The following is a 15,107-nucleotide window of genomic DNA, read 5'->3' on the forward strand; positions in this document are numbered from 1 at the left end:
CAGTTGCCAATCGAAAAACAAAACATGAAAAAACCGTGACTGGCTTATCTGCCTCGTTTGGCTGCCGTGGTATCCCTAACCTAGGGTAAACTAACCAGTGAAGGAACACTTAAGCTTAGCTTGCTTTTAAAAAAATCATAAAAATTTCAAAATTTGTGATTTTTGCTAAATGGCAGAGCCGACATATTTGTTATTAACTGCCGAATTATGTAAAAAAAAATTAGAGAACTTACATAATATTGTTTTAAGCTTATGATGGTTCATATAATAAGTAGTAAGATGATCAACTGAAGGAACAGTTCTTACCAGTGAATGAAAACTAAATTTTCCAATGAATGAACACTTAATTTTGAGAATTTTGATGCTCTTTAGGAATTCATTGGCCATACAAATGTCTAAGAACAAGGATTTTTTCTTGGAATTATAACATCTAACCACAGTTAACGTGGAAAATTTTGCTTTTTTTTCAGTCATGAAATGGAAAGTAAAATGGGGTTGAATAACTGAATAAAAAATTTTCTTAATTTTCTTTCTTACACTTTAATAGTCGAGTCTAAATCATGAATGTTTATTCATTGTGTAATCCGATAATATTTTATAACTATTATTTTATAGCGTTTTTTAAAAAAAATCTTTTTCCCCATATTTTTTGAAGCTTTTTTTTAAACTTTTTAAATATTTTTTTATTCTCTTCATCCTATTTTCTTGTTTTAAATTTTTTTCAGCTCTTTCAGTCTCTTTAAATTTTTGTCCTTTTTTTGAAGTTAATGCAAAAGGTAATTTATTTCTTTTTATTTTGATTTTATCTTCCTCTTTTATTCTTATATTTGGCCTATGCAAATGTATTTTTGAATTTTCTCCATTTTTCAGTACTATTTCTTGAATTTCTCACTGGATAATTGATGGGAAAAAGGTGTTTTGAATTTTGAGGAAAATCCATCTGTCATTCACCTATATATCTAGTGGGTCTTCACCCCTACTTACCATTTTCAGACTTTGATTACTAATGGAATAAATTGTTTTTGCAACTAACAATGCCTCCACAGGACTTATCTTAAAATCAGTTTTTAAGATACATTCATTATCAATGTTAGTTGTTTCAGCTTCGGTGTCAAAGTCTGTCTTAACCAAATGTTCTTTTTGCATTAAATTCTTCCATAGTTGGAAAAGCAAAGACTATTGGATATTTAGGAGATTAGACTCTTCCGTCAATGTTTCTTGCAACATATCTTGCGATATTTCATTCTCAAACTTCCGAAGAAATAGTGAATCGTTACTCGAAGTTCTCGTTTATCGAAATTTCTTACTCATTGGTTCATTGTGTCTCTCTTGCATGCATTGTTAAAGTCGACGTTTTCAACATCAAATGGAAAAATACCACATTTTATAAAAACATTTCAACTTCATCAGTTGATGCCTCAAAAGCGTATTGAAAATGGGTGCAGAATTGACTCTACATATTGTTTTACGACTCCTTTTTTTCAAGGTCTAGCGGAAGTTTCATTTAAGTTTTCAATGCTCGAAATACGTCTACATCACAAGACGGGAACACACTAGCAGAATTAGGTTGAAAACTAAACCAGGGAATTTGTTTTGATAAATAAAACTTGCTCAGTTTCAAATTGATATGAGATTAATGCCTATCCAGAATAAGCAAAATAGGGAATTTGATGGCATTTTCAATTTGCCAATGGGTAGAATGAAGCATTTGCAATATATTCGTAAAATGTTGTCATCGTTTCACTTCATTAATCCCTTTTTCCAATGAAATATATAGCTGGAACTGATTCCGTAATACCTCGTGGAATTCTTCAGTAAGAAAAAACTACCAATGGAGATCATTTTTTCTACTAGCTGAAATGTTGGCCCAGACTGTTATTCTTTCTTTTCATTCCTAGGAATTATAGAACATAAATCCTTATAACTTTGGGGCAAAAGATTTTTCCCGTTTAAGGGCAGTACTCATTTCCTGTTTCGTTCGCATTGTAGATGCGATCACATTCTGAAAGGATGGTAAGGCTACTTCCCTCCTAAGATTCCTCTTAGGTTCTTTAAGCCACTCGCGAATATTATTCTCAGTTTAAGAAAGGAGTTTTGCCTTTTGAAATTATCTTCGCATTGTACTAAGTTATCAGTGGATGTTGACTTAAAAAAAGCTTCACCCATGTTTCACCTGGATGGCTGTCTTTAAATGGATGTTTCCTACCCGTTTCCGTCATGACGTTAAGGACTGCATTAGGATAATAATTTAGCTAATTATTAGTACGAAAGCCAGCAAAGAAATATTTTAAAGTTTTGATTATTATATTTTAGTTTTCGATTGGTAGACATAGTTAATTAAGGTGTCTAACGTATGATGGAACTAACCACTCCATTTATAAAGATAAATTACAAATAAATTATGATTATAATTCTTTCCATAAATTTAGCAATTAAATTAGCATTTTGAAATGAAATTATTTTAGGAATTATTCATGCAACATTTAACAGAATTTTGGGTGTCTTCTATATCGCAGAACCATTAATTAGCTTAGAGCCATGGAAAATCATATTTTACACCTACTGTTCATTCATTGGGAAATCTATTCCCAGGGAAGGAACATGCCTGTTCCTTCACTGGTTAGAAGTTGTTTTTTGTATTTTTAACATAATTTTGGTGTGTAATATGACTAAAGGTATTAGAAAATAAATTTTTTTCTTTAATTTTCATTAACTTGGAAAAATCCCAGTAAAGGAACACTTGTTCATTCATTGGTTTTGCATCGTTTGGTAATCCAGTGAATAAACATCCCCTAATCCCAGTACTTGCTTAGTGCTATGATGCTGAAAATAAATAAAACGTAACTTTAATAACCCCATTTCGAATTCTTTTTTTCACAATGAGAAAAATAGAACTATTATATGCAATTAATTTCACTTTAAACGAATAACTACAAACAATGACCTTATAATTTTGTCATAGAAACAATGTGCTGAACAGATATTAACAAATTCAAAAATTTTTAGAGAGAAGACTATATGATCAGGCAACCCAATGCATTGTTACATGACTTCCTATTGTTAAGTAGTAAGCTACCGTTACCAATCAATCTAAGTAAAAAGGTTTAAAATCTTAATTTTTAAAAATATTTATCAAGTGTTCATTAACTGGGGTGTGTTTCTTCATTGGTTGGTTTACCCTACCGCGATTTTTTGTTTTCATTATTCATTCATTGCTTCAGCTTTAATTTATTTGTCGTTTTTTTTTTCAATTAACAACGCTTCCTTTCATTTTTCAAATCTTTTTCTTCCAAGTTTAGTTACGTCCAGTGAGTTTTGAGAGCGGGTGCCTGCTCTTAAGCGCTCCAAACATATAATTTTCTTTTTAACTTACTAAATTTTAAGGCGAAGGGAGTTGTTCTAATTGAATTTTTGTTTATTTCATTGCATTAATTCGGTTCATTTGTTTTCAGATTGGAACACATGTTTACCCTCGCCTCTACATGATGTGCTGGTCTAGAGATTCTTATGATATTGATTATCACATAAAGGTAATTGGGTTAACATTCAAATATTTTTTATAAATTATCGAAAGACAGAAAATGAGTGAGAAACGTATTTTCTTTCGGTTCAAAGAATTCTTTTTTGAACTACAGTCGAGACCCGGTTTAGCGAACCCCTATTTACCGAACTTCATTATTTAACGAATTTTATGAAGTGATTGAAGTAAAATGTATAGGAAACAATGAATAGCGACTCTTAACACAGTGGGTCGATGATTATGAATCTCCAGTGAGAATTGTTGCTTTTTCTGATGCTTTTGCACGGTTTGGAAACAGAGAAAACTTATCTAATGCATCAAGAGTATTTTCTTCTTTTCACGATGCCGAAAAAGAACTTTTTAAAGTAAGAAATCAAGCAAATAAGCAAACCTAATTCACGAAATACTTTAAAATTTCAAATAACTCAGGGCGTAATCATTCGTTGTACTTTAAGTTCCTGAATAAAAAGTGTAAGATTTGTTTATTAGAGATCGAATATTTCATACGCTGAGTCAAATTTATTTTTAATTTCGCCGTTCGATATTACGAATTATCCCTGATTTAGAAAATAGTATTTTCGGTCCTTTTGAATTCGTTAAATCAGGGTCCGAATCTATTTCAAAGAAAAAACATTTTTGATAGCTACCATTTTTGTATTGTCAGCTGAGGCAGGTTTTTCATAATAATAATTATTATTTTTTGGGTCCGTTTTGTCACGTCAAGTATAACCTTCTGAGGTAACAATATCAATATTTATTTTGATAACCCATTCGAAACAAGTTTCTATGTATCTGGCAAGATGAACAAAGTGCCCATTCACTGCGTAGTTAGGGATCTTGTCTACTATGGATCGATCCAATAAAGTACGGAGCCGAATAATATTGTTTTGAGACTTTCTTTGGATCAGATATCAGTGTTCTCACGATTAATACAAAATCAACGAGAAAGTTTAATGTATTAATTATTTGTTGTTGTCAATTTACGTCGCACTAGAGCTGCAGAATGGGCTATTGGCGACGGTCTGGGAAACATCCCGGAGGATGATCCGAAGACATGCCATCACAATTTTGATCCTCTGCGGAGGGGATGGCACCCCCGCTTCGGTAGGCCGACGACCTGCGCGCGAAGTCGAGCACTTTACGGTAGCACAGTTTAACGAGAATCAATACCGCACATCCTCGGTTCCTACGCAGACAGATCCAAGTGGTCACCCACCCGCACACTGACATCAGCCAGTGATGCTTGACTTCAGTGATCTGCTGGGAACCGTGTCTTAACGATCAGTCCACTGCGGGACTATAGATTAATTAGTAAAAGTACAACACTATATTAATAAGTATAAATAAGTATTAATATAAAAATAAGGAAAAAAATGTATAAATATATAAGAGTAAAAATACTATATTAAATGCAAATCCTTAGGTGCAGCAAGGCTGATAAAAAGAAAATAGTTAGTGCATTGGCCCTTAGATCACTAAAAACAATTACAAAAATGTCACTGAAAAAGGAAATAAAAAAATGAAACACAGCTGTAATGAAGGCGGTTACTTAAAAACAGTGCATTTGGATCTCTCAGTATTTGAATATATTGAATAATATATTAAATGCAAATTCCTAGGTGCGGTAAGGCTGATAAAAAGAAAATAGTTAGTTCAGTGGCCCTTAGATCATTAAAAACAACTATAAAAATATCGCTGAAAATGATATAAAAAATGAATCACAGGCATGTCATGAAGGCAGTGTATTTGAGGTATTTGAATCTTAAGATGAAGGGTGTCCCAAAATTTACGCAATGGTTGAAACAAATTAATTGCTGGCAACAAAAAAAAAAAAAAAAAAAGAAAAGAATAAGAAAATGGGCAGCTGATAGTTCAGTGTTAGTGAAAATACATCATCGCAATTGAAATCAAAGCATTTTCATTGTTGGAAGACCGTAAAACAATCCTTGTATGTAAAAAAAACATGTACTCTCTTGTTTCGGTGATTAGAATTGATTCCTCAGATCACGTGATTTAACACCTTTTGATGTTATTTTACGGGATTATTTGTAGTAAAAGGTGTAAGTCAGCGATCCACTCTATTGAAATAGGAGAAGATTCAAGGCTGCTTCTTCAACGAAATTCAGCAACATTTAATCAAAAAAATTGCAAAATTTCAATAAAAGAGTGAGCAACAAAGTCGCGGAGGTCTTTTGCTCGATTCCATACATACACCTATTCCATGTTTGCTCATGTTTCAGTAAAAACAGAAATAATCTGTAATTGAAAAAAAAATGTTTTCTCTTTATTTGAAATCGTGCGTAAATTTTGAGAACCCTTTCTAAGCTTAGTGAAATGATCGGTATATTTGCTGTTGTGTTTAGTTAAATTCGTTTTAAAAATATTTTTTACTAATATTAACGTAATATCTGAATTTAATTAAATAATGCATGTTTAAAAAGTTCTATTTTATTTTCAGTACATATTCAAGTATGGTTGGTGGTTCTATCTTAGTAAATATGTTGATTTTCTTGATACAGTGAGTATGTTTAAATCATGTTTCTATTCTTTTACCTGAACATATATGACGCACTGGGGTGTAATACCTATCCAAATAGGGTGTTAAAAAACTCTAAAACACGTGTGTTATTTTAAAATAATAACGAATTGTATTTTCATACATACTTAATAAGGTGTAGTTAAATCTTAACTACAATATATGAGAAATTTTACTCGAAATTCGGATAAATTTACTCCATTCTTGAGTTCTTTCCACCAGTTTTGGCGTATGTTTGTGAACCCTTCTGATGATCGATATTTCTGGTTTACAATCGAGTAGAGAAGCTTCTAGTTTGATTTTGCCTCGTATGGTACTGACTATTTCACAGAAACAAGTAAACTGTTATAAAAAAATAAATGCATTTCTTTCATTATATATGAAAGACAATTATGCTCACATAAAAAGATTTTCGAAAAACTGACTGTTAATTGTATTCAATAATTTTATAATATTTAATTTTTGTCCCCTACGGCTTACATTATTCGAATTCATATTAATATTTTCTCTGTGCTGTGTGTATCTTTGATTAGCAAACTAATTTTATTTTAACAAAAAATATATATTTGCATACAGAATTAATGATTCTTGTTTTATATCGTATCGTAAACATAAATATTATTTCTATCATATCTTATTGTAGTCATACATTTTGGTGATAATGTGTAACAAAAACGGTTACTTTTCACCAAGTAGAACATTCTTAGAGTTTCACTACTCCTATCCTTCTTTCTTAGAGTAGTGGAAAGCCAGTAAGTAGTGACCATCCGTTTTGCCTTTGAAATACACTCTTTTTTACATTGTCCCATTTTAAAGAGCTTTTATTGTTCTGAAGTATTTGCAACTTTCGAATATGTATTTGTGTGATATTATTCGCCTCTATTATTCAAAAATTTAGCATAAATGTGTTTAATTCCGTACACTGATTCAAGTATAAAATTCTGATTGTACTGAAAAATTACAAAAACAAATTTTATGAATAGAGCAATATTTTGAGGTTTGGATAAAAAGAAACCTAACTTTAATAAAAACAAATGTACTCGCAAAGGAGTCGTTAAAAATATTGCTTATGCACTTAAAAGGATAGAAGATCTGCATTATATAAAATAAAATCAGAAAAATGTTATAATAGTTTTTTTAGTCTTTGGTTCTGAGACTTTTTTAGAGATTTGTATGATGGATGTTTCGAAATTTATTCTGCTGAGTTGAGCAATAATAAACAAAATAAATAAATGAATAAATTAAAGAAAAGAAAACAAAGAGCACTGAAAAATAAGGACCGAAAAAGACAGACTAAAAAGTAACTATTGAAAAAGAGCACCACATGAAAAATTAAATGAACTAAACGACCGTTTCGATTTGGCCGCTGTGCTCGAATTTAATGAAATGAAATATTAATTTGTAATTCGTAAATAGTATTTTTCGTTAAAAATAACTAATTTACAAGGGTTTTTCAAAGTTCATGGGAAAAAAACTTTTCACGCTTCCATAAATTTTAACTACATGATTAGAACACTCAAATACTTCACACGTAAACATCACATCTATCTATCTATATTATATAAAACGCTAATACGTATGTATCAATAAAACCGATGATATTTCTTTTCTCGCGTTGGCAACTGTTTTCATTTTTAATTGATAGGCTTCGGCGCGCAAGAGCACGTAGTGAGCACCATATGGCTAATCTATATTATATAAAACGCTAATGCGTTTTAATCGATAGGCTTCGGTGCTTAAGAGCACGTAGTGAGAATCATATGTCTAATCAGGTGAATTCTTATCGAATTATCGAAACATTTCTCACAAAATTATCTTCATCGAAGCCGATGCCTTACATCCGGCGTTCAGTACTATTTCATACTGTTTTACAACACATGGCTTTAGCCCTTTGGTGGGAAAGACTTTAAAACAAAACTTACAACAGTCACTTTTCTCAACAACTGAAATTTAGAATAGTGCGATTAAGAAAAATAGGCGAACTGTTTGCAATTTCAAAGTAATATTGAAATGCACAGGTTTAGAATTTTCTACAGTGAAAAGTTTTAGGAACTTCAGTGTTCAAAAATGTATACAAAAGCTAGACGTTGAGAACGTATCCAATGAGCGAGTAAAGCGAGCATCGGATTGCAAAGTAATCCGAAATGAACTGCGAAAGCAGTTCCGAATGCTGGCGAGCGCAGCGAGCAGCGGGCGAAGCCTCCTAGTTTATTGTATTTTGATATGATAATAGCATGCAAATAATGCTTTTCCAACGAATGCTTTTTTTCTGAAAATTGCATTGTATTGAAAAAAAGCTCCCCTCTTCTGATAAGTTTTTTGATTTATCACAAGGTTAATCACCTGAGAGACTAATTGATGTAGTCTATATGTTATAGTCAATGAAATTATTCGGTTAATCTTAATAACCGTCAGCTATTATTAACCAGATTCTCAATCATTACTTTAAGCATAACATATATTATTATTGCAGTTACAATGATGTAAAAAGTTTTATTGCGTAAGCTTTTAAGTAATCCTCGCATTATCATAAATTTAAAGAACACTATTTAACCCCTTGCTTACGGTGTATCATGTTTTACCATCACATGTGGTCCATATGCTGTACCAGCCGTAAGTAAAAGGTTAATTTCATCTGAATAATTATTCAATTGCATTTAAAATTAAGACAGAACGACCCGTATAGAATGGGATGTCAAATTATGACAGTGGAGCTTATTTACCGTTTTGTAATTTTTTTTCTGGGCTGTTTTTCTCTTTCAACAGCTAGATTGAACCCATCAACAGCTTATTTGAGAAAATTAAATTCGTTCTTTTATTATTATTTCCTTTATATTATTATTTTGATTTGATTCTGTTTAAAAAAATTATGTTCAACAAATATATATTTTTCTCTATCATTGATTATAATTTTCTATTCATTTCGTAGTTGTTTTTCGTTTTGAGGAAAAAATGGCGACAGATTTCATTCCTACATGTTTTTCATCATGGTTCTGTCGTCTTTTTATGTTGGTTGGGAATTTATTTAAAACATCGTGGTAAGGATCACTTTTCATGTATTTAAAATATTATGCATTTGTTTGTGTGTACATTTTTCGATTCCTGGATGCTTCGTGACACACAAATCCACATTTTTAAATAGGACGAACGATTTCTGGAATATGACAAAATCACAAAAAGGTGTCCTTAAAACCGAAAATAATGTGCTGCACCAGTTAAGCGCGTACATACAGTTTGGACACAAATCTTTATTGCGGTACGCAGGACATGTATATTCGTTGCGTAAAGTATAAAAATTATCATTCATTATTAAAGTTTGAAATTTCAATTAAAAGGAAGGAGAATATTATTTGTGGTATGCGTCTTTTATACTACCATTCAAACTCTAAAGGTTGTAAGCTACTCCATCGTGAAAAAAATCCCCTTCTATTAGGCAAGAAAAATGGAATCCTTAAGGAGACACCTGGTGTACGGCCTGCCGCTTTGTATAACAGAACGAACACAGCAAAAACCAGCGACAATATCACAGTAAAAGGAATTGGAATTTTCGAATTATTTTCGTTCTCTGTGTGTTTTTATTGCTTTTGCATATAATTATTATTTGTATTTCATTTTTGCGTTTGCATTTTTCCTATAATGCAAAAAAATTAAATTTCTCGCTCAACTACAATATGGACAAAAATAATTTATTACTACAATATAACGTGTATTACTCTTTCTATTTTAAGAAACTTAAAAGCAATAATTCAATTATTCTTATCAAGAAGATTGATAACTCCCGAAATTCATTCATCCGATCAAATTATGCTCTCATACATTGCTGCCTTATTTGTCGTAGTACTTAAAACACAAAATGGAAGGCCTTAATTGTTTTTGATTTAATATTATAATTGAACATACAATTTAAAGGGTCTTCAATAAGAGATTCAATAATGCGAACGACAGATACAACATCAGACACTAAAAAGCACTTTCTTTAAATGAACACACTTCAAACTACGGAAGTGACAGTAATTTTGAAAATTTGGTTCAGTTTAGTAAGGAATGTGGTTGAGGTTTGGATATCGTAATTCTCTATTTAAGTATTTCAGTACTTAGGTCGTGAAAACTTTAAGCGAAACAAAACACTTTCGTACACAATTGCGAAAGTCGTCCATCCAAAAACGTATAGAAATATATGACATGTCAATAACTTATCGTTTTATTATTTAATTTACTATTAGTAAAAAAATTTAATTTACTATTGCTGAAATGCAATTCTTTGGATCATTCAAAGCTACTTATTAAAATGAAAAATTCCAGAACTTGAAGAGAGAATCATTCAATTTGTCTCTGAAAAATAAAAATGTGAAAATTTAACTTCACTGAGAAATCGAAAAGTAATATTTACATCTAAACTTACAACCACTGTCTTCCTGATTTAAGGGGACACTTCACGATGGAAAACCCAAAAATCGACCAAATTATACTTTTTTCAATTTTTGTTTCAAAAAATAATACTTATATCTAGCTACAATTTAAAAGAAAAATTTTTCAATTTCATTCATTTTTTGCAAAGTTATAAGCATTTCAAGATTTGTAAACAAGATTATGTAAACTGTCTGTTTTTATAGTTAAACTGTTTTTTCTCAATGTTGTTTTTTACGATAATATTCAAACTTCGAAAAGTTCCTTGCGCATGAGTTTTGAATAAATCTTTATTTTTTTCTCATATATATGATTGGTCTAATGTTCCGTAACCAATGTGATATAAATAAAAGCTGAATACTCACTGAATATTTTTTAAATTACTTTAAATTGTTATTTAAATTTCAATTTTTAAAAATTATATAAAGACTATGATATTTTGATTTTTTATTTGTTTAAAATTAAGTGCTAAGTTGTTCAAACATATCCAATTTTATTTATACTTATTCAAACTGTAATATAAATGAGTTTCATACAGTTACGATAAAAACTCATGCGCAGGAAACATTTTGAAATATTGGAACATTTAGTAATTTAACTTGCGGATAAATTATTAAAAAAATTATAACCTTTCAACAAATTAATATTTTTGCTTCAAATTTTGGGAATATCTTTCTAAATGCTTTTTCCACAATCTATGAAATTTTCATTAAAATTGGTTGATATTTAAAAAAAATCATTTTGAACCTGAAGTGTCCCCTTAACTAATAGATGTCGTGTAATGGAATGAGGCCTTCCTGTTTTGAGGAATCCAAACTCGTTCATTCAACACAAAAAATGTTTGGTTTAGTGATAGAAAGCACGTGTCTGATTTCGTTTTATAAAATATCATCAGCACTGATTCATTAGCATATTTAAGGTCTTCCACCATTAAAACCAAATTTCAGTACGTTAAAATCCAACAACTCAATCAAAAGTCATTCTATTTTTTATTTTGCGTACAGAACATTGTGAAAAATATTAAAGGTTAATTACTATGGAATAATTTCAGTCATAAAAAAGAAAACAAAGTTAAATGAAATAACCTTTTTATTCATTTTGTGTAGGATTGTATTTAGCATTTGGAATGCCAATCAATGCATTTATACACGTTTGTACTTATTCTTACTACACGCTGGCAGCATTTGGACCTCATATGAAAAAATTCCTTTGGTGGAAGAAATACTTGACATTCCTTCAAGTTGTAAGTATAGCTGTTAATCAGTTAAGGGGAGATCTCATATAAAAATTTTTAAGAGTTTTTTTTATGTATAGATCAAAGGGCTCTGGTTTTCCATGAAAATTTAAAATTACTCAATTAAAAGATTCGATATTTTTTGCAATAAAACAGGTTTGGTGTCGCAGAGTTAGTTTCCTTCATCAATTTGATCGTTTACCGTAGTAACTTCATCCATTAATTTGTATTTAATTTTTGGTTGCTATAAAAAAACTGGCTGAATGTTTCCTGTCAAAGAAATGATTCAGAAAAAGCCAGAAGAGCTCATTCCTAAACTGATGCTTTATAATTTAGCATTTATTATTTTAATTGGATACCCAGATCGGACAGAGCTTTACATAAAGATTAAATAAAAACGTTTAAAAATTGTGAAACAGCTAATTCGTTCAGATATCGATTTAAATATATTTATCGTAAGATATTGCGCAATGAGGAAGTATCGTAGTATTTTAATAAATCATCACGGTTTTTAGTTTAAAGCTTTTCGTTAGGAACATTAATCAAAATCAAAATTGTGATAATAGCAATACAAAGAAAGGATAATAAAAGAATTATTAGTACTAATTATTAAGGAAGGATTTTAAATAAACATTAAAGGTAAACATCGTTAAACTAAGAGTAAAGTAATATATTGCTGCTAAAGAACACCTTTTAAACCTTTATTAATTTTATTCTCCTGACACCCAAAGAAATCTGGATCTTTATGTTAGTCAACAATATCATACCACGTTATTTATCTGTACAATGAGCAAGGATCGTGAATGCACGCTCTCATTTACATTTCTCATCAAATTTTTCTGCGCTATATTATTTTGAACAAATGTGATTCTTTTTGTTTCTAGAACGTCCCCCTACTAAGTGTTGTTTAGATATGCATGTGAAAGTTAGTATGAAAATATGAGATGAATTATATTATCGTAATCTGCAATATGGATAGATTATTAAAATAACATGCTTTTTGAAAACACTTTCAAAGTTAAATTACAAAATATTAATTGAAAGTGGGTCATTAAAAACCACTTTTGATTGAAATACGTTTTTATGAACTCTCTTTCGGGTGTGTAACAATGAAATCTTGCAATTAAAGTTTCGATCACTCAAATCTGATGTTCCTAATACAGATAAACACTTATTATCACCCATAAAAATTTAGACCACAAAATGATTAGGTGGAACGCTCGTATTTTAACTGGTGCACTCTGCTGGATGAAACTAACTGTGTCAATCGTTTCCTGACCGTTACAAGCATCATTTATCGCCATAATATCGCCAAATTTATAGATCAAAGAAATTTCGACTAGAAGTAATGAAATTAAATCTGGGGTTCTATGTCTGATGACTATACATTTTTCTTAATTGCAACAAACAGAACTTAGTGTCATCGCTCATCGAAATTGCGAGCACTTCGCGACCAGCAAAAGAGTTCAAATTTATAAATTCACAATTATGCTTGACTTTAATGCTTGACTTTATGCTTGACTTTATGCTTGACGAGTTTCATTCGTGTTCAGGGTATTTCAAGCAACCTTATCTCTATACTATGAGTTTAATCATTTTCTGACTGAAAGCGTTTGTGGTCTAATTTTTTAATATTTAAGAACTAACTCCAATTACCTGGTCTCATAAAAATTTGCATAAACTCAGAGTATGCAGAGAGTTTGATAATTTTCATGTAAGTGGAAAAATGTTGCCCAAAAAAAGTTAAAAAAAAAAGCTTTATAACTCTCCAAAGCCCAGATAATTCTTTACAGTAAGATTACATATGTAGTTTAAAATCCTCGCATTTCTTCAAGTGTAAGGTGCGTTAGCTATGGCTTTTTTATTTCCCTTGCTGACTGAATTTCCAAAAGCAGCGTTAAAAGATAGGACAAGTTAATTATGACTTTCTACCGTCCGCCATCATTTCGCAACTACCACTTAGAGCTTTTGACTGAAAATGGCATCGCAATTGTTAATTTGCTGACAGATTAAAATCTTCATCCTAAATTTCTCAAGGTTGATACGTTTTAAATATTCTTTATTGACCAATTATTTCAATTTATTAATTATTTTTAATATGTAATAAATGGCTTCTGTTTTTGATATTTCAGGGTCAGTTCATCGTGGGACTTACTTTCATATTTTCGACTATTGCTCTTGGATGTGAAGAATTGGAACCCATTTTTATTATTGTCATACCATTCGGAATAACTCTTTTACTTTTATTTGTTAACTTTTATAACAAAAACTATGTTAAATCAGACTAAAAACAATTCATTACTTGGGATGTAATATTTCATTCTTTTATTTGAAATTAATTCATATAGGACATATTAATAAGCAATTATAAAATAATACGTAAAACTTATACTTAAAGGTATACATTTCTGTTATGAAAATACAACACTATCAAGCTATTCTATTATCTTCTCAGAAACTCAATTACTTTCAATATCCAGATTTTACGGAGAAAAGTGAAATGAATGGATTTTTAAGAAATGGGCGAGTTCTGTAAAACGGAGTCAATGAAGTCACTCTGAATGGTTAAAACGGATGACTTAAATTAAACGAATTAAATCCATTTCATTCTTAAATAGAAGTTTTTCCCAATTAATTTAAAAATTCTATTTCCCTAACTTACCCACATTCACTTTTAAATAATAAATTTTAAACTCAAGGAATATTAATGGTAGTTTTTAACTAATTAAACTGGTGACAATCATAATTATTTGTCACCTTAAATTCATTATTGAAACAGAAGTTGAATACCAGTTGTAGGAAACTTCATATATTTCTCTGTTGCTGTCATTATGCCAGCAATGGTTATAGTGACATAAATTATGATTATTATTATGATCACTAAAATAAAATTTTTTGCGAGTATTATTATCATAAATTATGATTAGTTAAAATCAGGAATGTTTGCTTTTATGATTGTAAATTATGATTAGTTAAAATCAGGAATGTTTACTTTTATGATTGTTTACTTTCGTGAATGTTTACTTTTTGGACTATTTCACGAATCATCAACGATACTTAAAATGAATGCTGATGGTATCATATTTCTGCTTTAATGTTTCAGTCAGAAATTATTTGTATGAAATGTTTTTGAGTATTTTGTAACAAAATTTTATTGCCGTAAAAGAGAGTTGAATGACTCCTTCTTGAAATAGAATGAGTAAAAATAGTTGTTAAATAAAACCTCTTAATTTATATGTTCTGTAATATTATTTTCTTAATCTGTATATTTTATGTATTTTGAATGGAGTGATAATTTACTGCAATCAATCATTCACAGATAAGTTTGAGATGCCTTTAGACCTAACTGAATTGTCAAAGAAGTATAAAAAATAATTCTAAATATGGTTGCTTTCTTTAGTTAATTTTCG

General features: G+C 30.2%; 1 protein-coding gene across 3 annotated transcripts in view; it reads left to right on the forward strand.

Annotated features, from left to right (window-relative positions):
* Positions 1-14,086, forward strand: part of LOC107442150 (very long chain fatty acid elongase 4) — a 99,306-nt gene extending 85,220 nt beyond the window's left edge. For all 3 annotated transcript variants that reach the window (XM_087153551.1, XM_087153553.1, XM_087153552.1), the window contains 5 exons: positions 3,453-3,530; positions 5,979-6,038; positions 8,986-9,094; positions 11,570-11,706; positions 13,830-14,086. In XM_087153551.1, coding sequence (XP_087009677.1) covers positions 3,453-3,530; positions 5,979-6,038; positions 8,986-9,094; positions 11,570-11,706; positions 13,830-13,985 — 540 coding nt within the window. In that variant the 3' untranslated portion in view covers positions 13,986-14,086. The remainder of the gene's footprint in view (positions 1-3,452; positions 3,531-5,978; positions 6,039-8,985; positions 9,095-11,569; positions 11,707-13,829) is intronic.
* Positions 14,087-15,107: the final 1,021 nt, after the last annotated feature.

The sequence above is a fragment of the Parasteatoda tepidariorum genome, chromosome 10, assembly GCF_982258835.1.
Source record: "Parasteatoda tepidariorum strain Cologne lab strain chromosome 10, Ptep-v5.0, whole genome shotgun sequence".
NCBI classification, from domain to species: Eukaryota; Metazoa; Arthropoda; class Arachnida; order Araneae; family Theridiidae; genus Parasteatoda; species Parasteatoda tepidariorum.